Raw genomic sequence first — 25,869 nt, forward strand, 5'->3', positions numbered from 1 at the left:
CTACGTCACCGCGCCTGTCAATCAGCGCCGGGGGCGGGGCCAGGGCATGGCGCACGCGCAGAGACGTGCCTACTCCGCGCCTCGTCCCGCCCTCCGCTGCCATTGGCCGGCTCGCCGCAACCAATCGCGCGCGGGGAGGTGGTGGGGCCGGGCAAGATGGAGGAGTACGCTCGCGAGCCCTGGTGAGGAGATCGGGATCGGGGGTCGGGATCGAGGATCGAGATCGGGGATCGGGATCGGGATCTGCGAGCACCAGGCGGGGGGGAGCGGTGCGGGCGCGCTCCGCTGCCGCTCCCCTTCGGGGGGCGGGGTTGACCTTGGGGGGGCCCCGTGAGGGAGGCGGGGGAGGCCGTGCCGGTCGTGCCGCGGGGCCCGTTCGGAGCCTGGGCAGCCGGGCCCTTCGGCTACCGAGCCTGCGCGGCCTCCCGGAGGGCGAGGGGCCGGCGGGGTCCTGCGACCTGCACGGCTAATGCGCCTCCGGGGGCGGCGGGCCCTGCACTGACGGTCCCACGTTCGGTCCTTCAGCAGCCCCTTACTCCAGTCTTGCTTCCGTCCTCATCCTCAGCTCCGCTTCCAAGCCTTCCCGTATTCTTAGTGTCTCCTCATTCTCAGTCCCCCATCATCGGCTTCCCTATTCTCAATTCGCCCTTATCCTCATCTCCTCACATTCTCGGTCCCTTCCTCATCCCCCACAAGCTGCCCCCCTCCCCCTCCACTCCCCATCTCAAATCATCCATCCTCAGTCGCCCCTCATTCTCAGCTCGCCTCATGTCTCCCACCGATGTACAGCCCCTCCAATCCTCAATCCCCCCTTCATCCTCACCCACCATCTCAGTCCCCCATCCTCAGTCTTCCCTCACATCCAAAGCCATCCCTATTCTCAGTGCTTCACTCTCCTATCTCAGCCTTCCTTTCATCTACAGCCCACCTCACTCTCAGCATCTCCCACACCCCACCTCAGCCTTCTCTCATCCTTAATTCATCTTCATCCTCCCCTCAGTCCCCAAGTCTTCCCTCATCCTTGACCCCCCAGGCTTCCCTCACACCTCCTGTGGCTTTGCCCTCTCCCTCTCCATTTCCATAAGCCTCGCCTGGCTCCTCCATGCCAAGCTGGCAGTGTCTGAATCCTGTCACGGTTCAGCACTGTCTTTGTAGACCTACCAAGCCACGTTGGTTGCAAGTCAAATGTTGTATTTGTAGTAGTAAAAGGATTAAATGCAAGCTCAGGTGCAGGGTTACTGAATCATGGGCACAGTTTCTCATCATGGTGAGAGACTTGGGACAAGGGCCTGGAGTCACAGGCAGGACGGAGGAGAATGGCTTCCCACTGCCAGAGGGCAAGGTTAGATGTGATAGTGGGAAAAAATTTTTCCTTGTGTCATGAGGCCTTGGCCCAGGTTGCCCAGAGAAGCTGTGGCTGCCCCATCCCTGGCAGTGTCCAAGGCCAGGTTGGACACTGGGGCTTGGAGCAACATGGGGTGGTGGAAGGTGCCCCTGCCCATGGCAGGGGGAGGAATAGGATGAGCTTCAAGGTCCCTTCCAGCCCAAACCAGTCTGAGATTCTGCTCACCTTTGCAGACAGAGACCTGCAACTGTTCATGAGGGTTTTCCCAAACTTTGCAGATTGTTCTGCTGATAGTATTAGGTTTGTCCATAAACATCACCCCTGCCTTTTCACAGCAAAATATCTGGGACATGAGCAAAGTAAATAGTATTTATTAATAGATTGCTTGGGCTCCAGGTAATCCCAGAATTACTTAGGTTGGAAAAGACCTCTCAGACTATCAAATCTAACCTGTGGCCCATTGTCAACCTGTGACCCCATCTTGTGAACCAGACCAGAGCACTGAGTGCCATGTCCAGTCATTCCTTGAACCCTCCAGGGATGGGGATTCCACCACCTCCCTAGGCAGTCCCTTCCCATGCCCGACAGTTCTTTCTGTTGAGAAATTCCTCCTGATATCCTCCTGACCCTCCCCAGGCACCGCATGAAGCTGTGTCCTTAATGCTGTGCAGTTGGGATGTTTTACTGCCAAGCCAAGCTGTTGGTGTCCCCCATTGTTCTGGCCCCTTGGCTGCTGGTCACCCTGTGCTCCTCCTGTTATCCAGCCCTTGGGAGCTGCTATCCTGGAGTCAGGCTGGGTCCCTCTGAACCGCTGGCGCAGAGAAAAGGCCCCTTTGTTAATTTAAACTGTGGTGGCCTCTGATTCCAGTGGTTACCCAGCCTTCAGGAGAGCTGCAGGATGCCATGGGGCTTGGAGGGAGGACTCACCCCTCTCCCACGCGTCCAGAGCTGGTGTGTGGCTGTCCCGTAGCCCTGGGAAAAGTGAAGTCTTGCCCTCTGCTCTCCTCATCTTTGAGAAATTTCTGGTGCCATCAGGAGCAGGAACCCAACCATATCCACATGTCATTTCCCTATAGCCAGGGCTCCCTTCTGAGTCAGGGAAACAATTAACAGTAATGTTATGCTTGTAGATAAGTGCCAGGTTAATAATGGAATCATCTCTTTTCTTCTTCTCCAATTCTTTATGAGGTCAGACAGTGGCAGGGCTGGGGGCATTTTGCATCAACTCTGAGGGAGTTTGGAGGAGCTGACACATGTTGGCTGTGCTGGGATCAAAGATGCTCTTCTCATTTAAAAGCTGCTCAGAAAAGTTTGGAGAGTAGTTTAAAAGGAAAATTAGGATCCCTGAAGGTAACAGTTAATGAGGTTGAAGACGGAAGCATTCCCTGATTAGGGTCTCATTAACAAGCCTTCAAGAAAAAAGCAGCCATGATTTGTAGATTGGAATTCCTTGACTTTATGGATAAGGGAAGCCCACTTTACATAATCCATTTAGATTTCCAAAAAGCCTTTTAATGAGATCACTCTCAGAGAGTTAACAAAGGAAGAGGATTGGGATGTTTTATTCATAGCAGAGGAGATAAAAATCTTCACAGGAGATGTGAGAACAAAACAACAAAAAAATAGCTGAGAAAAATGATTTGAGTTTCTTTTCATCTTGGTATCTTGGACAAGAGTGTGCCTGAAACCTTTTCCTGATGCAGGAAAAAGTGGAAGGAAAACAAACTGTTGAATTATTGAATGTAGTTAGGGCTGAGGGAGTTGTAATGAGATGAGACCATATGCAGGCATGGCAGACAAACAGGAGGTGATGGAGGATAAAATACACTCCCCTGCTTGCTGAGGCCATGTGGGTTTGGGACCTGGATGTAGCTGTCACTGGGGACATTCAGTGGTGACACTTGGGTGGGGTCCTGGTGCCTTGGGAACAACCCAGCAATCCAAGGTACAAAAGCAAAGCCAACATGGTGTGTGACCTGTGCAGGCAGGAGCTCTCTTTGTAGGGGGCAGGCCTGGCTGTGGAGGAGGAGGTTTGGTAGTAGGTTGTGAACATGAGAAGCCTGGGAGAACACTCAGGGAGAGACTGAAAATTAGAGATACTTTCTCCAGGGAGAAAACATCTTGTGGCAAAGCCTGCAGCACAGTGAGGGGGGTTTGTCGCCCCTCGCTAGACGAGGTCTGTAAGGTGGGGAAGTAGCAGGTCAGGGTTGATGTCCTCATGTGCATGAGCTGGAAGCTGTAGGGGATCCTCAGGAACAGAAACATGACATTACAAGTGAAATTGGAAGTGCTTATTAATGCTCCTGCCTGACAGAAACACTGAGCTTGCCATGGTGCTCAGATTTGTGACCTGCATGCTATTGTAGGCTGACTTTTGCATTTTCTGATGATTGGCAGTGTAGGAGCTAAATCACTTGAGTGCTTGGCTGGAAGATCTAGATACAAGATGAAAGAAACCAAACAATTTTGTTATTCTGTGCTCTGAAATTACCCACAGTGACAACAGAAGTTAATGGCATCTTAAAGCTCACCTAATTCAGGAGTTTGGTTTAGGGTTGCAAGGCTCCAGTTCTTGGCAGAGGTTCTGAACCTGTAAATAAGGGTCCCTTGGCAGGTACTGACAGCCTGTGCTGCAGGAAGGTTTTATGCAAGGTTCCATGCAAGGTTTTCCTGGCTGCTCTGTAGTTTGGAGCAGGAATTGTGGATGCTGTACCTCTGAGGGGATCTCTCTTTTGTTTGAATGGACTTCAAAGATCCAGGATGCATCAGGAAAAACCTTTCCAGCTCAGCAAAGATTACTTTGAAGTCTCACTTAAATAAGCAGAACTAATGAAAAGGACATGTGATTGAAGAAAAAATATTTTGTGTCACCTGGGAGCTGCGTCTCATGGAATTTGGTCCTGAATTCTCTGTAGGTCAAGAGAAGAATGAGATCAGGGAATTTAAAGCTATTGACACTGTGTAAATAGTGTAGGGCAGAGCTGAAAGTCTGCAGGAGTTTTCCATGGTAGAAGTATGTCTCTCTGCCTTGTGTGAGGAGATCAGGCATTTCTGTATATTTGGTACTTCTCGCTCTGGGGAAGTAGGCCAGGAGACTCTGGCAAAGGTTGAGTCTGTTTTGATGTAATATTCTTGATTTTTTGTTGCTGCCTGCTCAGTTAGCTGGATGTGAGATGGTATAGCCACCAGGCTCAATCTTCACCTCAGCTACACCAGTGCTGGATCCATCCCACTCAGTTACATGGTTTAACATGATGGGATTTAATATTTTCATCTCTATTTTTCTTTCCAGTCCCTGGAGGATAGTGGATGACTGTGGAGGGGCCTTCACCATGGGGGCCATAGGAGGGGGCATTTTCCAGGCTATCAAAGGCTTCCGAAATTCCCCAGTGGTGAGTAAAATCCTCTGAAGGTGCATTGACTGCAGTCTTGCCTCCACTGTCCTTCCCCAGGGAGTGTGGCAGTGAAGGGGAAGGAGAATAAATCCCTGTGCAGCGAGCAGGGCTGATTAAAGACCTCTACATTGTAATCCAGACCATGAGAATCTGTCCTGCTTCAAGATCTCTGGGGGTTCATCTTTTGGGTTAAAATTGCTGCTTCCCTGTTTGCTCTGGTGGCCACAGTGGAACACTGGTCACTTGTTCCTCCCTAACTGATGAACATTTCCCTCAGGATGGGGAAGTGCAGCAGGAAAGATCCATCTGCTTGTGGTTCTGTCTGCATGGAGGGACTGGAAGCCTAGGCTCTCCTTCCTCGCCTGGCCTTTCCCTTTCTTTTAAAACATGGAATGACTCAAAGAAAGAATATTTTTCTCCTTCAGATTTATATTAAAGGGTATATTTTTCTTTAATTAATCTCTTTTTAATTATTGCCATTTTTATTAGCTCAATTTTTTAATGCTCAGATTTGGTTTCAATACAGGAGTGAGCAAACATGGAAGGAAGTTTTGCTCATAAAAGTCAGTTTTCACTTTTGGGATATCTGCTGCAAAATTTTGGCTATAAACCCATTGCAAAGACATTTCATAAATTAAGATTCAATTGCTGCTTGAACATTAGTTTTAAAATTTCTCTGACTTCACAGATAAGGTGTTTTTGATGTTAGTCTGACCATAAGCTGTTGGTTCGAGGTGGGTTTAATAAATAACTGTTTCCAAACTAGTCAGATCCTGCAGACACTTCACTTACAAAGGACTGTGTGCTTAATTAGAGTATTAATTTTGCTTAGGACTTGCTAAATGTACCTATCCCCACTTCTGGGTGATTGTAACAAAAATAAAACTTGGTGGATATTCTTTAAACTGTGTTGAAGTGTGGGAGAATGTGTAATTGTTCTGTGGGGTCCTGGGTGTCATGTTGAGTATTGGACTCTGGAAGGCTCAGCATGACTTTGCTTCTCTTGGCTGCAAAGACACCTACAATTGCCCCTGCAGGAATGACTAACCATAGGACAGCTAGTGGGATTGCCCAGCAGCTGGGAAGAAAAAATTATACATGTGAAAAATCACTGCTTATCCTGATAAAATGTTACTGTAATGCCTCCTTCAGTCCCACTCAGACTGTGAACCCAGACTGTTGCCTGTCTGGTGACTGCAATTCCAGTACCTGACAGGTATTCCCACTGCAATTCCCACTGTACCTGACAGGAATATTGTATGGGAGTGATAAAAAGTGAAATAGGTGCAATGTACCCTTTGTCTCTGCTCCTTGCAGCTGCTGAGGGGGCTCAGAAATGTGTTGGGCCTGTGGCAGGGTTTTGCAGTATGGACTCAGCTTGGCTGTAAGATGTTACTGTTTTATTTTGACTGAATTCTCCTATTTTAGGGTGTAAACCACCGGCTGCGGGGCAGTTTGACGGCTATTAAAACCAGAGCTCCACAACTGGGAGGTAATGAATTTTGGAGGTTTGTTGCACAGAATTGACTGTTGTTAGATAACAGAGTTTGGGAATGTAACATGGTGCAGCTGCACTGACACCCGTGCTGAGTTTCAGCAGGTTTGTTGGCCCAAACAACGGGTAAATACAGTTCTAATATATCCAAAATGGGTTTGGTTGGGGAGGAAGCAGTCTGTTTCTGGAGTGATAAGCCAGCTGTAATAACTGGTCATATCTTAAACAGCAGAATTCCCTGGAGCCTCTTCATGGTGTGGAGGGGGTTAAGATAGAACTAACTCATTACAAGAAGTGATCCAGCTTGGATGAAAAAATAGAACTTGGGGGTGTTCATGCATGTGCTGTAAGATGCCAAGCTCCTGAGGCCACAGGAGCAGGGTTGGGTGAGTTGTGAGGTGTGACATGATTCTACATCATTGTCTGTAAGGAAGTATGTTAAAAAGGGATAAATCTGGAAGTTCCCTTAGCTAATCTGACTTTGTTAGGATGAAAGTTCCGTTATAATCACAGTTTGATAAATTTTCTGTAGTGAATTGAAGATAAGTGAGATCAGATGTAAAATGGGGGAGAGGGCAATGATGGCATGTCAAGTTGGAAATTTCCCTGTATTGATTTTAACCTGTATTTGGCTCTTTATGAGTTTGAATTTACTTCATGTCTGAAAGGGAGCACAGTAACACCACAGCATCTGTTGTGCAGCATAACTGGCTTCTCTGCTCTCTCCAATGTGGCTTTGGTTTGATTTGGAACAGGGAGCTTTGCTGTCTGGGGAGGTCTCTTCTCCATGATTGACTGCAGTATGGTCAGAATGAGAGGGAAGGAAGATCCCTGGAATTCCATCACGAGTGGAGCCCTGACTGGAGCCATTTTAGCTGCAAGAAGTAAGAAACTGGGGATATCAGTTGAAAATCTCCTATTCTCTAAATGTACAGTTCTCGTTGTTATGGCAAAACAACAGTCTGTGACACTCTAATTGGAATTTGCTGTCTCAGATGCTGAAAAATAATCCGAAACTTTTTCCCCGTGCTTAGGAAAGTAATAATCAGGCTCCCAAATGTTCCTGGTGTTCCTTAAAGGGAGGACGGGGGGGGGGGGGAGTTGCCCAGTAATTATCCCTTAATGCAGCTTAATGGACGCAAAATTACTGCTCTGTTTTAGGAGAGGTTAAGGCACAAAGAGGGTGGTGAGGCCCTGACACAGGTTACCCAGAGCAGCTGTGGCTGTCCTGTCCCTAGAAGTGTTCAAGGCCAGGTTGGATAGGGCTTGAAGCAACCTGGGATAGTGGAAGGTGTCCCTGCCCATGTCAGGGGGTGGAATGAAATGATCTTCAGGGTTCCTTCTAGCCTGGATTCATCCTGAAACCATCCTGGGATTCAATGGATTCTAACATGCAGCAAAGAAATTAAGTGTTGGTTTGTGCTTTTCATTTCCAGATGGCCCTGTTGCCATGGTTGGATCTGCTGCAATGGGGGGAATTCTCCTGGCCCTGATCGAAGGAGCTGGCATTCTGCTGACAAGATTTGCCTCCACACAATTCCCAAATGGTAAGGAGCCAGCAGAGGATATGTCACAAGGATTTGCTTTGCTGATGTGCCTCTGGCAGTCATCTTATCCTAGAGTGAATCTGCACTGCCCTGCCAGCTCCTGAGGCTGTGGAAAGCCAAGGAGGAGCTGCAGATGCTGATGACATGAGATTATCTCCCGTTGGGAGATGGGAGGTGGCATGGCTGAGAGCAGGGATGTCCCTGCTGTCCCTATTCAGGAGACATACTCAGAGAGTTCCTTGGGAAGTAGTCATCAGGGCACACTGCTGGCTCATCTTCAGCCGGCTGTCAACCAGCACCCCCAGGTCCCTTTCTGCCTGTCCAGCCACACCGTCCCCAGCCTATAACACTGCAGGCGGTTATTGTGGCCAAAATGCAGGACTTGGCACTTGGACTTACTGAACTTCATCCTGTTAGACTCAGCCCATGCCTCCAACCGTTCCAGGTCTCTCTGCAGAGCCCTCCTACCTTCCAACAGATCGACACACCATCCTAGCTTAGTGTCATCTGCAGATTTACTAATGAAAGACTCAATTCCCTCATCCATGTCATTAATAAAAATATTGAACAGAGCTGGCCCCAGCACAGAGCCCTGAGGGACACCACTGGTGACTGGACACCAGCTGGATGCAGCACCATCCCCACCACTCTCTGGGCCTGGCCATCCAGCCAGTTCTGAACCCAGCAAAGAGTGCTCCTGTCCAAGCTGTGGGCTGCCAGCCTCTCCAGGAGTGAGCTGTGGGAGACAGTGCCAAAGGCCTTGCTGAAGTCCAGATACACAACATCAGCAGCCTTTCCTGCATCCACCAAGTGGTTCACTTGGTCATAAAAGGAGACCAGGTTGGTCAAACATGATCTACCCTTCCTAAACCCCTGCTGGCTGGGTCTGATACCCTCGCTGTGCTGTAAGTGCTGCATGATGACACTCAGTATAAACTGTTCCATGACCTAACTGGGTACTGAGGTCAGGCTGACTGGCCTGTAATTGCCAGGATCCTCCTTCTCACCCTTGTTATGAATGGGCATCACACTGGCCAGCTTCCAGACACCTGGAACCTCACCAGTGAGCCAGGACTATTGGTAAATGATGGAGAGCAGCTTGGCAAGCTTATCTGCCAGCTCCCTCATCAACTTGGGATGGATCCCATCTGGTCCCATGGATTTATGAATATCCAAGCAGCTCAGCAGTTCTCTGCCTGCCTCCTCCTGGGGGACCATTCTGCTCCCTGATATGATCGAGCAACCCAAGAGGACAGTTATCCTGAAGGCAAGTCTTCTCACTAAAAACTGAGACAAAGAAGGTGTTAAGCACCTCTGCCATCTCCTCATTTGCAGTTACTAAGTTCCCTTCTGCATCTAATAGAGAACAAAGGTTAGTCTTACTCTTCCTTTTACCACTAATATATTTATGAAAACATTTTTTTGTTATACTTTACAAAAGTCACCATTTTAAGTTCAAACTGAGCTTTAGCGTCCCTATTTTTTTCCTTACATACTCTAGCAGCCCTCTTAAATACCACCTGAGAAACTGGATCCTCCTTCCAAAGATAATACATCCTTTTTTAATTCCGGAGTTCCTTCAAAATCTCCTTGTCTATCCAGGCTGGACGTTTGCCTCATCGACTTGTCTTTTGACACACAGGGACAGTCTGTTCCTGTGCCCTCAAGATCTCCATTGTGAAGCATGCCCACCCTTCCTGAATTCCTTTATTTTTAAGGACTACTTCCCGAGGAACTCTCTGAATAAGTCTCCTGAATAGGCCAAAGTCTGCCCTCCAAAAGACCAGTGTAAAAGTCTTATTAATGTTCCTCTTGACTTCACCAAATTTTGAGAAATTTATAATTTCATTATCACTATGCCCCAAGTGGCCTCCAACCACCACATCTCCCACCAACCCATCTATTTGCAAATAACAGATCTAAAACAGTCCCTCCCCTGGTGGGCTCACCCACCAGCTGCGACAACCCAAATCATTCCACAATTCCATAGATTCTATGAAACTCGGAGAGAAGTGGTTTGTCTTTGGAGCAGCTTGAACAGCATACTTTTCCTAAAAGAGAGCCAAAGAAGGGTTTTGGACAAGGGGAGATGGCTTGCCACTGCTAGAAGGCAGAGTGAGATGGGATATTGGGAAGAAATTCTTCCCTGTGAGGGTGGTGAGGCCCTGGTCCAGGTTTCCCAGAGAAGCTGTGCCTGCCCCATCCCTTGAAATGTCCAAGGTCAAGCTGGATGGGGCTTGGAGCAGCCTGGGATAGTGGAAGATGTCCTTGCCATGGCAGGTGGTAGAATTGGATAAGCTTTAAGGTCTTTCCCAAGCCCAACCAGTTTTTGATTCTATGCAACTTTAGAAACTTTTTATGAAAAGGGTTTTTTTTGGGGGGTTTTTTTGGATTTTTTTTATGAAACCCAAACAATTCCAGGGTTTATGATTCATTTTAAGAGGGATTTATATAAACAAACCAGCTGTGAATTCTGTTAATAGGAAGAATCTCCTGCATTTTGGTATTTATTTGCCTTTTCCCCTGTCCCTCCTCCAGGCCCACAGTTGTCAGAGGATCCATCCCAGCTCCAGCCACCTCCATTCAGTGACTACCGACAGTATCAGTGATGGTCCCCGACCACCTCCTCCTGCTCCTCTTCTTCCTCCTCCTCCTCTTTCTCTTCCTTCCCTGTTCCTGAGTGGTCCCACCTGGAGGATGTGGAGTGGGTTTGTACTTACACCAGTGGTTGTTCCTTACACACCGTGCCAGGAGGACCTGCAGCATTTCTCAATGTCAAACTGCTCAGGAGAACTTTTAGAAAAGAAAATCTATTTATTCCTGATATATTCCATTGCTGTAATGTTACACATGTCTGGTAGAATACAAGGAAGTTTGAGACAAGGACCAAATGGAGTCTTGTCATCCTTTGGACACAGACTGGAGTGAAAGTCTTGGAGTCTCCTCTGGGATATTGTGCCTGCAGTGAATGCAGCTGGAATGTAGCCTCTTCCCTGTTAGATTTAGGTTATGGGGCTGGAGGGGGAAGCATTGCACCTGCTGCCAGCACAGCCTCCTGCTTTTCATCTCAGATCTTGCCCTGAGCAGAGTTACCACATCTCCTCTGTGGTTTTGTCCTTAAACTCCAGCTGTGGAAGCCCCTTCCCTCTTGCCAGCAGTTACAAAATGACATCCAGTGAGGTTTTTTGTTGTAACTCGTTAATTAATTGACACCATTGCTTGCTGGCAGCTCCTTATACAGTATGGAGCCGGTGATTTTCCATCCAAACAGCTCAACAAAAGGACACCCTCACCTCTGGGGGATGGCAGGGACAAGTGGCACAGGGGCTGTAGTGGCTCTGCCTACACTCATTCACCCATAGGTCAGGCTATGGCCTTCTGCTGCGTGAGTTGGGCTTTCCTGTGCTGACCTCTGCCCCTCCAAACCCCCTGCTAATCACTGTCCCTTGTGCACCAGGAGAAGCCTCTGACTGGGGCATAGTCCTGCACTGCCCCCACCCTAGACAGTCTGTGACACCTCTCCTGCCCTACTGAGCCCCAAGGGAAGTCACAGTCATGGAGCTGTCACCAGCCAGGGCTGTGTTTCCTGCCCTGTCATCACTACAATGCCCCAATTTCCTGTTTTATTCCAGTTCAGTCCAGAGACCACTGCAGCTGGAGGGATCCCACTGCCCCAGGGATCCCTGCTCCTGCCCTGCTCCTTCGAGTGCCCAGAGCCCTCTCTTCCCCACCTCAAAAATGGACATGGACACAGCAGTGACACTGAACTATTGACCTTTTTATTTCAATCAGCTACAGCAGCTCTACATTCCCTACAACACTGTCCTTCCTCCCGACAGCAAGGGAGCCGAGGACTGCAGTGGCAGCGCGTTGTCTTAAAGCTTAGTATTAAATATTAAATATTCTTTCATTTATGTTTACATTACTTTGTCAAGGAAAACAGAACAAAACAAAAAGGACAATTAAAACTTTAAATTACATGAGTGTGTGCCCATGCCTGGGGCTGCCCCAGTCAGGCACTGGTGTGGGGGATATGCAAAACTCCTGGTGCATGAGGAGCGGGATGTGCTCGGCTGTGCGGGAGCAGGGAGCTGTTCCCTGTGCTGTCGGAGCAGCAGGTGATCCGGTGCAGCTAAAACACTGTCTGGAGGAGTCTGGAGCGCCCCTGCAGCCCCAGTGCAGTGCGTGGGGAAGGGGGCGAGGATTTGGTCAACAACTTTGCTAAAGGATTTATCCATTTCTTATTTCTTTGTTTCTTTAAAAAAACAAACCAACAACCCCAAATGGTTTTGAGTCTTCCTTTGATTTTAGCAAAGACAAGAGTTTAAAAAGCACTTAGGAAGCTTGTACTAAAACCAGGAGCTCTCAGAGGAGAGAGTCATCTGTGCACCCCCCTTCCAGGCCGTAGCGGAATTCCTGCAGATTGGACACCCCATAGAAGTGGACAAAGGCTGCAGCCACCACCAGCACGTGGAAGATCTGATGAGACTGGAACTGCAGGGAAGCAAAAAAGCCTTTAGACCACGCCAAAGGGGACAGCAACATTGTCAACACCTCCTCTTCTGCTTCGATGGTCCAGGACTGTCCTCTGTGCTCTGCTCCCCACTCCGCTGCACCCAGCAGCGATTTCCACCCTGTACTTTGCCCTGCCCACGCACAGAACCTGTTCAAGGTCTGCCTGCCAGCATGTGCTGAGGCACAGCCGGATACCCCCAGCCTCCAGCCCCTCAATGCCCCCTCCCCTGACCCGAGAGCTGCCCCCAGACAACCTGTTCACCCCCACACTCACCCAGATGTCAAACTTGCCCGGGAAGAAGCGCTCAGGGATGCGGGCAGCGTAGAGCCCGGCGCCCGTGATGTACATCACAGCCATGAGGAAGAACCAGCCCATCTGCCCCACTGTGGTGGCCTTCACAAAGCCCTCGGCAATGGTGAAGTGCATGGTGGGCACAACCCCGCTCAGTCCCAGCCCCAGGAACACGCCTGCAGCCCAGAGAGGAGGTCAGGGAAAAGAGCTCAAGTGTGGAAGGGGAGCCACTCCTCCCACAAACTCCCCTTGATCCCTCATCCTGTGCTAGGGAAGCTGCTTTTCTTCACTGAATTTATAGAATATCTCAAGCTGGAAAGGACTCATAAGGATCATTGTGTCCAACTCTTGGCCTGCACTGGAGACCCCCAAACAATCTCACCCTGTGCCTGAAAGCGTTGTCCAAACACTTAAAACTTCTCCAATCCTCATGGCACTTATCCTTCACAAAATGAAGGACCCACAGTTCCACAGGGGAACTGCCCCTGTGCTCACTGGGCAGAACCCACCCAGTGTTTCTTATGCAGGGCTGCAGCAGCTCCCGCACCTGGCTACGGGAATGGACATTTTGGAAGGTGCCAGCCTTTTGGATTGCACCAGGAACACAGCCATGCCTTCCAGGAAAGTAATTTCTTGCAGCTCCTGAGGAAGAAGCTGAAATGTTCAACTTTGGCCTCTGATGAGTTGGCAGACAACAAGTGGCACCATAGTGACACTGGCCTGGAGAGGCTCTGGGTGGCACTCGGCTGGATCCTGCTCATGCTGGGGGCACAAGATGCAGTGGGGAGGAGCCATGGGGACGCGAGTCCTGCCTGTCCCCTGCCCTCATATGGGGGCTCTCAGGTGGCCTCTGCCTCAGCATGGTCTTTCCTCACTCATGTAGCCAGGACTGTTCTGAGAGACATTTGCTTCAGGACCTCTGGGAGTTGGGGAGGGAGGTGTCTCCTGGTGCTCAGCAAGGCTGATAGGATCTGCCATTAAAACTGGGGTAAATTGGGGTGTGGGGCTGGAGGCAGACCCCCCACTCCAGCCCCAGGAAGAAAGGGACCAGCCACCGTGTCCCTGGCAGGGAAGAACTCAGGAATGTCTTCCTCCTCCGCCCCAGCTGCAGGTTCCTGCTGCTAAACTGCTTCCCAGAGAAGGCAGAAAAGGCAGAGCCCCAGCCTGCCCAGGGCTATTTTAAAACTCCAGACCTCAGGCTCTGTTCAGATTAATCCCCAGCACAGCAAGAGATGGCAGGAGGCCACTCCCTGCAGTGCTGTGCTGCTCAAGGGGAATGAATCCTGCAGGTGCCCAGAGCTTCTCCCAAATGGAATCTGCCCAAAGTGCCTCCCAGGATCAGGGGAGGAGGGAGCTCCTACCTGCTCTGGTCTGCCTGTGCTTGGGGGTTGCAAATCGGTCCCACTGTGCCACAATGATGGCAGAGATACCCAAGACACAGACGATGGAGAGGTAGATGAGTCTTGGCTGTGGGGAGCAGTAGAACGAGTAGTAGAGCCACGGGACAAAGCTCCCCATGATCAGCAGTGCAATTCCTGAATAATCCAACCTGCAGGCAGGGTGCAATGACAGAGAGCCACAGGTGAGCCCCAAAATCCACCCCCTCCATGTGTGGGAACTCTCCAGCCTGCACCTGAGTGGAGTCACTGGGCAAGGAGGGGTGTGCTGGGCAGGTGTGACAGGAGAAAGGGCCTGGGCACAGTGGGAATGCTGGGGAGGGGCAAGAGGAGCATGGAGCTCAAACCACCAGGAACAAATCCCTGTGCGCATGGATCTGTGATCCTCTACTCATCTCACCACAGAAACATAGCCCCTGAACTGCCCGCATTGCCTTCCCAGGACCACAAGGGCATTCCTGCTGGATTTGTTCTGGAGACAGGATCCCATGGGATCTCTGGCAGTTGTGCAAAGTGGATGGGCAGGATTCCCAGCAAGCAGCACCCAAATAAATGCAATTAACAGCCATATGGGAGCAGAATGTCACTTGAGAGCCTCACTGCAAAGGCTGATGGGAGCTTCACCCTCGGAGCAGCCCGGGAACAGGCACAAACCACTGACCAGCCTTCCCACTCTCCTGGGAATCCTCTTTGCATTGCTTCTTTCCATTTGGCTTCAGTCCAAACTGGATCCAAACCAGAAGTTTTCAAAAGCATCCAGTAAACTGGAACCTGCCAAGCTGGCCATGGCCCCAGCTGCCCAGTGAGAGCAAGACCCCTCCTCATTTCACTACTATAAGGGGCATAGAGCCTGTTCCCTTGGGAGCACAGAAGCCATTCCCTTGGGAGCCAGGATCCTGTTCCCTTGGGAGCTGCAGGGTCCCAGGATCTTTATCATGCACCTGAGGCCCCTGACCTGGCATGTTTAAGGTGCTCAGGCAGAACCCTCCAGAACCCTGCTATGGTTCCCCTCAGTTCCATGCTGGATTGGTTGATGCTCCCTTCTCCCAGGGATAAAACATTTGGGAATGCTGTGCTTTCCAAGAGAAAGTGCTGCAAAAATTCAAAACCTCCCAGGAGACCACACAACCACACTCATGCTGACTCACTTCGAAAAAGTCCGTGAGACCTTCTCCGAGTGACAGTACACAGTGTGGAAAAGCCAGGAGAAGCTGAGGCACAGCACTGCTCCCAGGAAGAACATCCCGAACACCACCTTCTCTTGGAGAGGAGCCATAAAGTACATGTTGGGCCGCAGCATGGTCAGGATCCCCAGGCAGAGGAACAGAACAAACCCTGCAGAAACACATGGAGAGGGAAGTCAGGGGGACAGTGGGGAATTTCAGCAAAGCCAGGATAAGAACATTCCTGGCCATGCTCCTGGAGGTCCTGGATGTATCCCAGAAGTGCTCAGTAACCCACAGTGGGTCCTTTGGCTGAGGCCTTTGTGCAAATAAGAAGGGGAAGGGGCAGGCACAGGGCAAAGAGCTGCTGAGCTGCTATTTCACAGGGTCATGGAATCACAGACTGGTTTAGGTGGGAAGGGACCTTAAAGCTCACCACATTCCACCCCCTGCCATGGGCAGGGACAGCTTCCACTAGCCCAGGTTGTTCCAAGCCCTGTCTAACGTAGCTGTAGACACTTCCAGGGATGGGGCAGCCGCAGCTGCTCTGGAAAACCTGGGCCAGGGCCTCACCACCCTCACAGGGAAGAATTTCTTCCACTCTCCCATCTATCCCTGCGCTCTGGCAGTGGGAAGCCATTCCCCCTTGTCCCGTCCCTCCAGGACCTTGTCAAAAGTCCCTCTCCAGCTCTCCTGGAGCTCCTTTAGGTACTGGAAGGGGCTCTGAGGTCTCCCTGGAGCCTTCTCTTCTCCAGGCTAAGCACTGCCAGCCAGCTCCAGAGCATAAGAGCTCCAGCCCTCAGAACATCTCTGTGGCCTCCTCTGACTCATTTCAGAGGAACATCCTCTGAGGCTCCCCTGTTTTGCCCAGGACACATTTCCCTGTCCCACTCCTGCAATGGCTGAGCCCAGCCCTTGTCCCTCTCTCCCAGGGAGCTCCAGGCACTCCATGTCTGATCCTCATGCATGCACAGGATCCACACAGGGAGCCCTGGGCATGGAGAGGACCCGGCCCCAAGCCTGTTCTGACCCTAATGCAGGGTCTGAGTACCTCCAGCCCCAGGGCTCCCCCTTCCCCACAGTCACCCAGCAGGTGTGTCCAGATGTTGCCTGTCTCGGTGTGTATCCGGAAAATGCTCCGGAAGCAGGCGCGGAAGGAGGGCATGGGGGGCCGGTGTCCATGCAGGAGGTAATCGTTGTCCTTGAGCCAGTCGGGCAGGACATCGTATGGGATCACACGCCAGCGCCCTTCCCACACCTGCAACAAACCAGGGGGATCAGGACAGCCCAGAGCCCCAGATCCACGGGGAACAGCCCAGCTCCGGGATGCTCCTCAGGGACTGGAAGTTGGGCTTCTCTGACATCAGGCACCCTGTGGGACCCTGCAAGCCACTCACCCACATCCTGCCCTTTGTTCTCCATAATTTCCCAGGGAGTGATTCCCAGTCACCCCAGGCAGTCATTTTACCCCCACCTCAGTTCCTACAAGGACTGATTCCCAGCCCCTGAAGGGAGTGATTCCAGGACCCCCAAGGAAGTCAGGGGTGATTAACACCCTCAGCTTTAACCCTTCCACACCCACAGACTGTTCCCTGCGGTGGGAATTCCCATTTGATCAGGGAAGAATCCCAGGAGCCACAGTGACTGTGGGCACTGGGTGACACCCCAGGAACCACCCAGGCCCGCAGGAACATCTGAACTGCTCCCATGTTCTCACCCACCATGGCTGGGCCAACCTCATCCAGGCCATCCCCTCCCCACACCGTTCCCGGGGATGCTGCTGGAAGCAGCCCAGCAGAGCTGGAGCCAGCTGCAGCCAGTGGAGCTTTATGTGGACACATCCTGTCACCCTAAACCTGGGGACTGGGGAATCTGCTCCAAAATCAAGACTGGGGGATCGCCACAGGTTCCGGTACCTTGTACACAAACTCTTCCATCTTCTCCATAGCATGGTGAGCCTGCAGAGGCAAGGTCAGCACCCGCACCACTTCCTCCTCCTCCTCACGGACCACTGGGCATGGTGGGTCCTCAGCCTGCAGTGAGAAGAGCCAGAAGGGAATTGGTTCCAGCCCCCAGGAATCATCCCTGCCCTTCTGAGAGCATCTGGGGTTTCATCCCTCTGATGGGATGGGCAGGACTCGCTGGTCACCCTCGTTTATGCAACACGCTGCTGCCTGACCCATCCCGGGCATGCTAATCCCAGACTTATCCTGTCGAAAAGTGGGATTAGTACCAGGGATTTTCATCCTTACAACCAAGGCTGGAATGGCCGCTTGGCCCACCCGGGAGACCCAAGTGGGCCCACCCGAGCAGAGGCAGCCCCGAGCTGGGAACGCTCTGGGTCCCGGCACAGCTCCCGCTCTCCTCAGCCAGGAAGGGGCTCGGGAAGGTGATTCCCGGCCCTGTGGAAATGCTGGGGCACCGGAAACACTCCGTACAGACACAGCGATGCCGGTGACATCCCTGTGAAGGACTATCCCGGCTCCATGCCTGCTGGCAGGAGCAGTTTAGGCCGGCTCGTAACACGGACCGGCCCGAGGAACAACGCGGAGCCGTACTCCTGTAGCTCTTAATGGGATAACGGGCAGATTCCCGGGATAATCCGCGAAGACGGAGCGCGGAGACTGAGCCAGGCTCTGGATTCCCTCCCGCCGGGGCTCCCGGAGGGGCTCACGCTGGCCGCGCCGGTGGCTCCTTGGTCCCCCTTCTCTTCCAGGAGCGGCCCCAGCTCGGCGAGCTCCAGGTGCGCCCGCTCCCGCTCCCGGTCTCGGCCGGCGGCCACCATCCCGCTGCCCGCCCCGGCGGGGGCCTTGCGGGACGCCATCGGGGCGGCGGGTGCGTGCGGCTCCGAGGCAGCCGGTGAAGGTCCCTCCGCGTCCTTCTGCCGCCGCGCTGGAGGGGGAAGCAGCACAGAGTTACCGGGACCGAGGGAACCGGCGACAGGGCTCTCGCCGGCGGGTTGGACACAGCGGACGCCCCGCTGCCCCGCCCGTCCCTCACCGGCCGCTACATCCCGCGGGCGGCGGCGGCACCGGAAGCAACGCTGAAGGAACGGGAACGCACAGCGCTGCTTCCGGCCTCGGGGCCGCGCCCCCACCAGAGCCCCGCCCCGAAGAAGAGTGCTCTATGATTGGTCAATATCACTGTCTGTCTGTCTTTTCCCCGCCTCAACGGCCGCCGCCCGCTGCGATTGGCCGAGCCGCCGGGCTGGGGTGCCGGCGGAAGCCGCTCTGGCCGCGCGGCGCGGCTTTGCGGCTGCGCGCGCGGCTGCCCCCTGGTGGCAGCGCGGCCGTGAGGGGCGGGCCGCGCTGCGGTGACGCGGACCCCGCGTTCCAGCCGAACCCGGGCCCCAGGGCGAATTCCCTCACCTTTTAAAACTTAACCGTCGTAATTCAGTTTAGGTGCTTTAATGAAGAAGTTTGCGTTTCAAGTATTGAGTAAAGTCACATCACCAAAACAAATACACGTTAGGCAGGCAAAGGATGTGCTTTAGATACGCGGGTTCATGTAAATTTTACTGTATTTAACCTTTTACTCCTCGCTGTGCTTGATTTGTGGAAACCTCCTCTTCGTACCTGGTGCAGAATAAATAATATTTCCTTTCTAAAGTGAGTTTGTGTTTAGAGAGCTCCTAAAGTAGACAACAAGAGGAACAGACCCTGTCACCCATCTGGGATGTCCCAACAGCCGATGGCCCTTGCAGCACCGCCTGCCTGCCCACGCCAGGCCATTGAGGGCTTTCCCAAATGGCCACAGCAATTAGCAATGGCCGAGGTCACCCCTGCCTGGTGGGGCGGCTCGTCTTTCCCTGCCCAGAGGTTTAATTTCCTTGGCTGACAAGAGCAGGAGACTCCCAGCCGCCGGCTGCACAATGGTGGATCCTGTTCCCCATCAATCATTCATGGCCTTGCTGCTGGAAGAGATTTCTTGGGGACTGCTGGAGTAGCGAGGGGGGAGAGATTTTCCAACCTTGGTGATGTTATATAGGTGCTGGGAGCACCAGGAAGGTTGGAGGTACCTGGGTCGCCCACTATCCCCGCAGGGTGAGTGGTGTGGGGGCTGAAAGGAGCACAGGATTTAGAGAGGACATGGGTTTGGAGGGGACATGGAATTTGTAGGGGACATGTGATTTGGTGGGGACACAAGGTTTTAGGGGACATGGGTTTGTAGGGGACACAAGATTTGGAGGGGACACAGGGTTTAGACAGGACAAAGGACGGGAGACATAGGGTTTGAAGGGGACACATGGTTGGGAGGGGACATGGATATGGAGAGGACACAGGTTTAGGGCTTTTTGGAGTGTCATGGGAGAGGGTGGGGATAGAAAATGATCTGGGAATTCTGGGATGCTGTATACCCCCACATTCTGCTGGAGCATGGGGTCCAGGACAAGGGTTGGTTGTGGGCAGGGCTCTGCTCTCCTCTCCACAGGGACAAATGCTGCCGTGTCCCCCCTCCCGGTGTCCCCATGGGTGTGCTGAGCTGCATGAAGTACCTGATGTTCATCTTCAACGTGCTGGTGTTTGTGAGTCCCCTGTGGGATGTAGGGGTGGAGGGAACCCGTGCCTGGGGACTGACAACTCCAGCTGGCTCAGGGGTGGGCAGCACCAGTCCCAGGGAGGGAACCAAGGGTTGGAGCATCCCCCATCCACATGGGTGACATTTCTGTCTGGCTCAGGGGTGGGTGACACCCATTCCCAGGGAAGGGACCAAGCCTTGGACATTCCCTGAGCCTGTGGTCATCTCCTGATGTTCCCTTGCAGGCGGGGGGAACATGCCTGGCAGGCATGGGAGTCTGGGTGGCCGTGGACCCGGCTGGTTTCCAAGACATCGTGGCCACCAGGGCTGTGCTGAGCGCAGGCGCGTGGCTGCTGCTGGCCGTGGGCATTGTCCTGTCCCTGCTGGGCTTCCTGGGCTGCTGTGGGGCCCTGCGCCGGAGCCGCCCGCTCCTGCTGCTGGTGAGGGAGGGAAGATGGGTGGGAAGGGGCTGCAGGATATGGCCAGGGGGAACTGGGGGCGGGAGTCATGGGCTGGATGGTGGGGGGGGTGCAGGTGTTCCTGGAGGAACGAGGAGCTGGTGCTCCTCATCCTCAACATGTCCTGCTGTCCACTCCCCACCTCATGAGTCTCAATTTAGAGTCCAGAGGATTTATAAAGCCATCAAGTAGGGTAAATTCTCTCTGAAGCCACTGGCTTGTCTCATTGTGGCATTTCCAAGATGACCCCACTGCTGGTAAGGGGCAGAAAAACGCCTGTTTGAGCACCAAGACTCCCATTTCTTCAGCATCCTCGGTCCCTTGCAGACACTGCTTGTTTTTAACCCCTGTCTTGCAGCCACAGTGGTCAGAGATGTGGCATCCATCCCCAGGAGCTGTACACGTGTCCCTGGTCTCGGGGACATAGAGCACAGGCAGGACTGGTGCAGAGGAGGGCAGGGATAATGTGAGCAAGCTGCTGGTGGGATCAGGCCGGTCTCTGATTCCTTCACCTGCTGCCTTCCAGTTCTTCATCCTCGTCAGCCTCGTCTTCCTCATGCAGCTCATTGGGGCCGTTCTCTTCCTGGTGCACTGGAAACAGGTACCAGCACCGTCCCCACTGTCACCAGCCTCCCTCTGTCACGCCGTGGCTCTGAGGCCACCAGGTGACTGGGGCTGGTGTAGCGACACCCTTCTCCTCACCTCCATAATCAGCACCATGATACAAACTGCAAAGCAGGTGGGAGGGATCCCCTGGGTGCCCAATTCCCCTCAAAAGGAGCTAATCCTGAGCAGAGTGGGAGAGGAACAGTCCCAGCCCTGGCACCGATTCCACAGGTCCAGCCTGAGCACTTCCTGTCTGAGCTGCAGAGGAACTATGCTGGGGACGAGGGTGCTGAGGTGTTCTCCACAGCCTGGAATACCCTGATGGTCACGGTGAGCAGCTGGGAGACTCCTGGGGAATGCACAGGATCCACCAAGGGTGACCATGGTGATGATGTTTCCCTTCTGTTCCAGTTCTCGTGCTGTGGTGTTTTAGGACCTGAAGACTTTGGGAATGGCTCCCGCTTCCAGGAGCTGCACCCAGGGATGCCATGGCCACGGGCATGCTGTGCACGGGATGGGCTTCTGCAGGTGGGAGAACTCCTGGGCTGGGAGCAGTGCCAGGACAGAAGCCCTGGCTACATCCATGAGCAGGTACGGCAGAACTCTGCTGTGTCCGTGTACCTGTCCCAGCCTCAGCCCTTCCTAGGCTCACGGAGTGAGCATTAGGGACAGAAACCAGGGACACTGCCTGGTTCTGCTTCAACAGTCCAGTGGCTCCCAAAGTCTTCAGCTTGTCCTGAAGGACCCCCCCCCACACATCCCCCTGCAACCCAGTCCCCCTCTGGGCTCCCTGTGGCCATGGGGAACATGAGAGAGCCCCTCCCTCCTCTCTCTGCCCCAGGGCTGCTTCTCTACCTTCGGCAAGACTCTGCAGAGGTACATCTCCCTCCCTGGGACCTGCAGCTTAGCTGTGCTAGGCATTGAGGTAATGAGGCGGGGCCGGGGCAGGGCAGGCAGAACATCCACTCCTTGTGGCAGGGGGGGTGCCCAGTGGGCAAGGAGAGCAGAAATGGGCTCAGGTCTCAGGGTACAGAGCCTGCTCTCTGCTGCAGATAGGGCAGGTGGAGGAACAAGGAAGGGTTTGTTTTACTCTCCCTGGGTCTCCTTGCCCTGGTGTCCCTGTGCAGCACCAGGAGACCTGGCCCAGGCCCCTCAAGGGCCACAGCAATGGCCCCAGGCCAGGGATCCTCCAGCCCCTCTCTGCCCCTGGCCTGGCCTGGCCCTGCTATGGGGCTGACCCTTTCCCACCTCCATCATTCCAGATCTTTGCCATGTTCTTCGCCTTCTGCCTTTACTACAACTTCGACTGAGTGGAACAGGGACACGCCAGGGGTTTGGGAGCAGCTGAGGACACAGCCTTTCCTCACCCAGCAGAGATCAGCTCATCACTGTATAAATGACTCAGACCCCGGGTGGGAATGAGTAAATAAATTTAATTAGAATCCATTAAAGTTACAAAGCAAAGAGGGGACAGCACTAGAGCATAGCAACACTCTCTCTGCTCACCAGAGGCTCAGCTCACAAAAGTATCTTCACCTTTTATACACTCAAGGTTGCATCAGCCACATTAATATTCATACATGGTCCTTCTGTGTCCTCCCAGCACTTCCGTGGCTTTGCCCATATATATATACTTGGCTCCTCCTAGGGTCCATGACCTCATTCTTAGAAGTAGATTTGGCTCTTCCCAAGGGCTGTCAGTTAGCCCTCTGTGCCTCTTTGTTGGTGGAGCCCCTCTTACATCTTGATTGCTGGTGAGCTGTTACCCTGCCAAGCCTTCCAGCAACAAGTGTCCCCCACTCCCTGCTGCCTCTTGCAAGGAACAAGTATACACCCTCCCCCATATTTTTGACAGTTCTGTTGGCCAAAGCTGCCAAGCAGCAATGACACAGGGGAAGGGGAGGATTGGAGGGAGAGCAGAAAACGGTTCAAAACCAAACTGGAACAACAGAAGTACATGTCAAAAGAACTGTGAACCTTAACAGAACTTCTTCTCACCATACTTAATAACTCCTCCTCATTTGCATGAGCCAATCACTACACCTTATTCACAACAATACCCCCTTTTTCTCTTGATGCCTCATTTATGTGGCTCATGAAAATTAGTCTCATTTCCAATTTCATTACAACACTTGAAATTGACCAACCCAACATTAACCATATTTACTTAAAATTTTCCACCCTAACATCAACCACATTACAATATCCAATAATAAAAAAACAATTCATATAGAGTCTAGTAAAATCAACTTCTCTTAACTCGTTCTCCTTATATTTGATTATATCAACTTGAACTATATTTGAATGAGTTCTAACAGTATCTGTTGACGTGGTTCAGGGTAGCAAAAACCTTGGGTCTCCCTGAGAAAATGATTGATGGCTCTCATGACATGGGTAGTCCTCTGTAATAAAAGGCAAGTGACAGACAAGAATGGGAGTAACAGAGGTCCAGTATGGCTTTTACTTCATCCCACCATGCCTCATAGGGTCGCTACCTATAGTGGGGATGTATGCTTTTCCTGGTGCAAGTACAGAGGCCAAGCCAGTCTTGCCTCCATCCATTTGTTACTTCTCCCAATTTTGTCACCTTCCAATTTTAGTTACCTTTAGTACTTTTTCCATTATGATCTTTTCCTGGTCCTCCAAGCCCTTCCCATTTAACAGACTCTAGTAGTTTCCACCCACAGAGAGAGCTAAACACAGTAATATGTCACATACTAATGTTAATATGTTACACCCTCTCCCTTTTGACGAATACAATCCTGGTCTTTCTGCTGGGAGCTGAAGTGTCTTTCCCTAGTGTGAAGTCAAGGTCTCTCAGAGCCCATACAAACTTGGCTGTCCTTCCCCATTTTCTGTGCTACTTGGAACATTCTCTAGGTTATTTGGATTACCTCAGTTTGTTACCTCTTAATTCCCATTTAAGAGTCAGTTTTGTATCACCTGGTTCAGATGTTATAGTCCAGTCCTCAGGTTCTTCCACAGGTCCTTTGACTTGGCTAGTGTGGGTCCACCCTCGTGCAGCGGTTCTGACAGCTCAGTTGTTATTTGCACTTGAAAGGGACCTTCCCATTATGGTATCAATGGTTGTTTATTCCAGGATTTAATTAACACCCAATCCCCAGGTTTTATGTGATGTATCTTGAAGTCTAGAAGGGAAATTTGGGGAATCATTCCTCATTTTTGTAAGTCCTCTTGATTTTGGGCTATGGTCTTAACATATTTCATGACATTTACTTCCCCCTCTTCATAGGTCACAGCTTCATGGGTTGAAGCTAAAAAGGGTAACCCAAACATCATCTCAAAAGGGGATATACCAAGGTTGGACCAAGATTGTATTCTAACCCATAGAAATGCTAGGGGTAAACATCTTATCCAAGACATTTGAGTCTCAATCATTAACTTAGTCAAGGTTCTTTTAAGGGCCTGATTCATCCTCTCAATCCATCCAAAATTTTGTGAGTGCCATAGTGTATATAAATCCCATTTTATTTCCACTGCTTGACCTATCTGTTGTAAAACATTGGAAGTGAAGTGTGTCCCCCTCGCTGAATCAATCCTCTTCACCATCCCATACTGGGGAGTAATTTGTTCTAACAGCATCTTGGAGACAATATTAGCCATGGCCCTCACAGCAAGTATAGCCTTGATCCAGTGAGTCAAATGATCACTAAGACCAGTAAGAATTTCCGTCACTGGATCTGGGAAGTTCAGTGAAGTCCACTTCTATACTTTTAAAGGGTCTTGGGGCTAGTTCTCGCCCTCCTGGGGTTACTTTTATCATTGCCTGTTTGATCACCGTTTGACAAACTCCACATTTACCAACTATTTGCTTTGCTATTCCAATGACTCCTACACACCCATAATTCTTTAAAACTCATCACAGAGGGCTTGGGTACTCAAATGGGTCTTTTGGTGTATTCTGTCTAATACTTCTTTGGTAAGGGGTCTATTTAACATTTGCCTTCTGTCTGGGATACCTGCATCATTCTTCTCTGCCCCTATCTTTCTCAGTCTGTCCTCTTCTGGTTTACTAAACCTTGGAATCCCTGATTCTTTGTCTTTGATGTTAGGACTATCATCATTCTCTCCTCCCTATTTTCTGCAGCATCCTTTGCTTCTCTATTGGCCAGATTGTTTCCCCTGATCTCTATGGCCACTCCCTTCTGGTAACCCCTTAATATGGACTATAGCAATCTCTTCTGGTAACCTCAGGGTTTCTAAGACTTCCAGTCAATCTTTCATGTATCAGTCCCTTCCCTCATGAGTTAAAAAGCCCTCTTTCTTCCCTTATTTTTCTGAAGGCATATTTTGAGTGCACTACTCCAAAGGCATGTTTTGAGTCAGTATAGATTGTCCTTTTTTTTATGGTCTAGTAGTTTTAAAGCCTGGACTGAAGAATACCACTCAGAAGCTTGGGCTAGTGGACTAGTCTGAGGGCAATTTCCCTTTTTCAATTACCATAATCTTTTGTTCATTTATGATGGCAAACCCAGATTTCCATCACCCTTGTATAAACCTTGAGGAGCCATCTATATACAGGATCTTTCCTCTTTGGAGAGACTGATCAGTCAGGTCCTCCCTCACCTTGGTTTGGTATTCAATTATGTCCAGACAGTCATGTTCTACTTCTCTGACTGGTTTCCCATATAGGAATTGAGCTGGGTTTAAATACTTGTCTCTAACATATTCCAAATCATCCCTGTCTATTAATATGGCCTCATATTTGAGCATCCGCGAGTCTGTAAGCCACTTTTCAGCCTTTTGGTTTAAGATATTTGTTACTGCTAATAGGATTCAACAACTTAAACAAGTGTGCCACAGGTTTTCTAGATCCTCCCCAATCCTGGGGGAGGACCCTGTGGGTTAGGACCCCATGGGCCACCCCATTGTTCACATTCAAAAATGGGTGAAAGGGCTTTTTTAGAGCAGGAAGGCTGAGAGTGGGGGCAGTTATCAATTTTTGTTTTAATTCTTCAAACATGTTTTCATCCTCCTCTGTCCAGATTATCTCCTCTTCAACTAACTTTTCATACAGAAACTTAATAGCCTGGGTGTATCCCTCAATCTATAATCAGCAATATCCTAGTAATCCTAAAATCTGCCTTATTTTTTCTTTGGTTTTGGTCTAATCATTG

General features: G+C 51.3%; 3 protein-coding genes across 3 annotated transcripts; 2 read left to right on the forward strand and 1 right to left on the reverse strand.

The window, feature by feature from the left end:
* The first annotated feature begins 47 nt into the window (after positions 1-47).
* On the forward strand, positions 48-10,673 carry TIMM17A (translocase of inner mitochondrial membrane 17A). The gene is made up of 6 exons (XM_064398818.1): positions 48-182; positions 4,638-4,737; positions 6,169-6,232; positions 6,991-7,119; positions 7,672-7,782; positions 10,321-10,673. The coding sequence occupies exons 1-6, from the start codon at positions 157-159 to the stop codon at positions 10,389-10,391; spliced, it is 501 nt and encodes a 166-aa protein (XP_064254888.1). The 5' UTR covers positions 48-156; the 3' UTR covers positions 10,392-10,673.
* Positions 10,674-11,539: 866 nt separating this feature from the next.
* ADIPOR1 (adiponectin receptor 1) lies at positions 11,540-18,252 on the reverse strand. The gene is made up of 8 exons (XM_064398817.1): positions 18,150-18,252; positions 17,824-18,041; positions 17,066-17,182; positions 16,236-16,407; positions 15,135-15,321; positions 13,951-14,138; positions 12,572-12,765; positions 11,540-12,276 (listed from the first exon to the last, which is right to left on the reverse strand). Exons 2-8 carry the CDS (start codon positions 17,971-17,973, stop codon positions 12,148-12,150), a joined length of 1,137 nt encoding a protein of 378 aa, XP_064254887.1. The 5' UTR covers positions 17,974-18,041; positions 18,150-18,252; the 3' UTR covers positions 11,540-12,147.
* Positions 18,253-19,617: 1,365 nt separating this feature from the next.
* LOC135285953 (tetraspanin-18-like) lies at positions 19,618-22,041 on the forward strand. The gene is made up of 7 exons (XM_064398757.1): positions 19,618-19,674; positions 19,913-20,107; positions 20,652-20,726; positions 20,963-21,061; positions 21,143-21,322; positions 21,573-21,656; positions 21,994-22,041. Exons 1-7 carry the CDS (start codon positions 19,618-19,620, stop codon positions 22,039-22,041), a joined length of 738 nt encoding a protein of 245 aa, XP_064254827.1.
* Positions 22,042-25,869: the final 3,828 nt, after the last annotated feature.

This window comes from Passer domesticus, chromosome 25, assembly GCF_036417665.1.
Source record: "Passer domesticus isolate bPasDom1 chromosome 25, bPasDom1.hap1, whole genome shotgun sequence".
In the NCBI taxonomy this organism is placed as follows: domain Eukaryota; kingdom Metazoa; phylum Chordata; class Aves; order Passeriformes; family Passeridae; genus Passer; species Passer domesticus.

Coding starts and splice junctions, on each gene's coding strand:
- TIMM17A (XM_064398818.1), top strand. CDS start 157: ATGGAGGAGTACGCTCGCGAGCCCTG. Junction 183..4,637: donor GAGTACGCTCGCGAGCCCTG/GTGAGGAGATCG, acceptor TTTTCTTTCCAG/TCCCTGGAGGATAGTGGATG. Junction 4,738..6,168: donor GCTTCCGAAATTCCCCAGTG/GTGAGTAAAATC, acceptor CTCCTATTTTAG/GGTGTAAACCACCGGCTGCG.
- ADIPOR1 (XM_064398817.1), bottom strand. CDS start 17,973: ATGGCGTCCCGCAAGGCCCCCGCCGGGGCGGGCAGCGGGATGGTGGCC. Junction 17,183..17,823: donor GAGCCACCGGCGCGGCCAGC/GTGAGCCCCTCC, acceptor TTCTCACTGCAG/GCTGAGGACCCACCATGCCC. Junction 12,766..13,950: donor GCACAGGCAGACCAGAGCAG/GTAGGAGCTCCC, acceptor TCTGGGCTGCAG/GCGTGTTCCTGGGGCTGGGA.
- LOC135285953 (XM_064398757.1), top strand. CDS start 19,618: ATGGGTGTGCTGAGCTGCATGAAGTACCTGATGTTCATCTTCAACGTG. Junction 21,062..21,142: donor GGAATACCCTGATGGTCACG/GTGAGCAGCTGG, acceptor CTTCTGTTCCAG/TTCTCGTGCTGTGGTGTTTT. Junction 21,323..21,572: donor CTGGCTACATCCATGAGCAG/GTACGGCAGAAC, acceptor TCTCTGCCCCAG/GGCTGCTTCTCTACCTTCGG.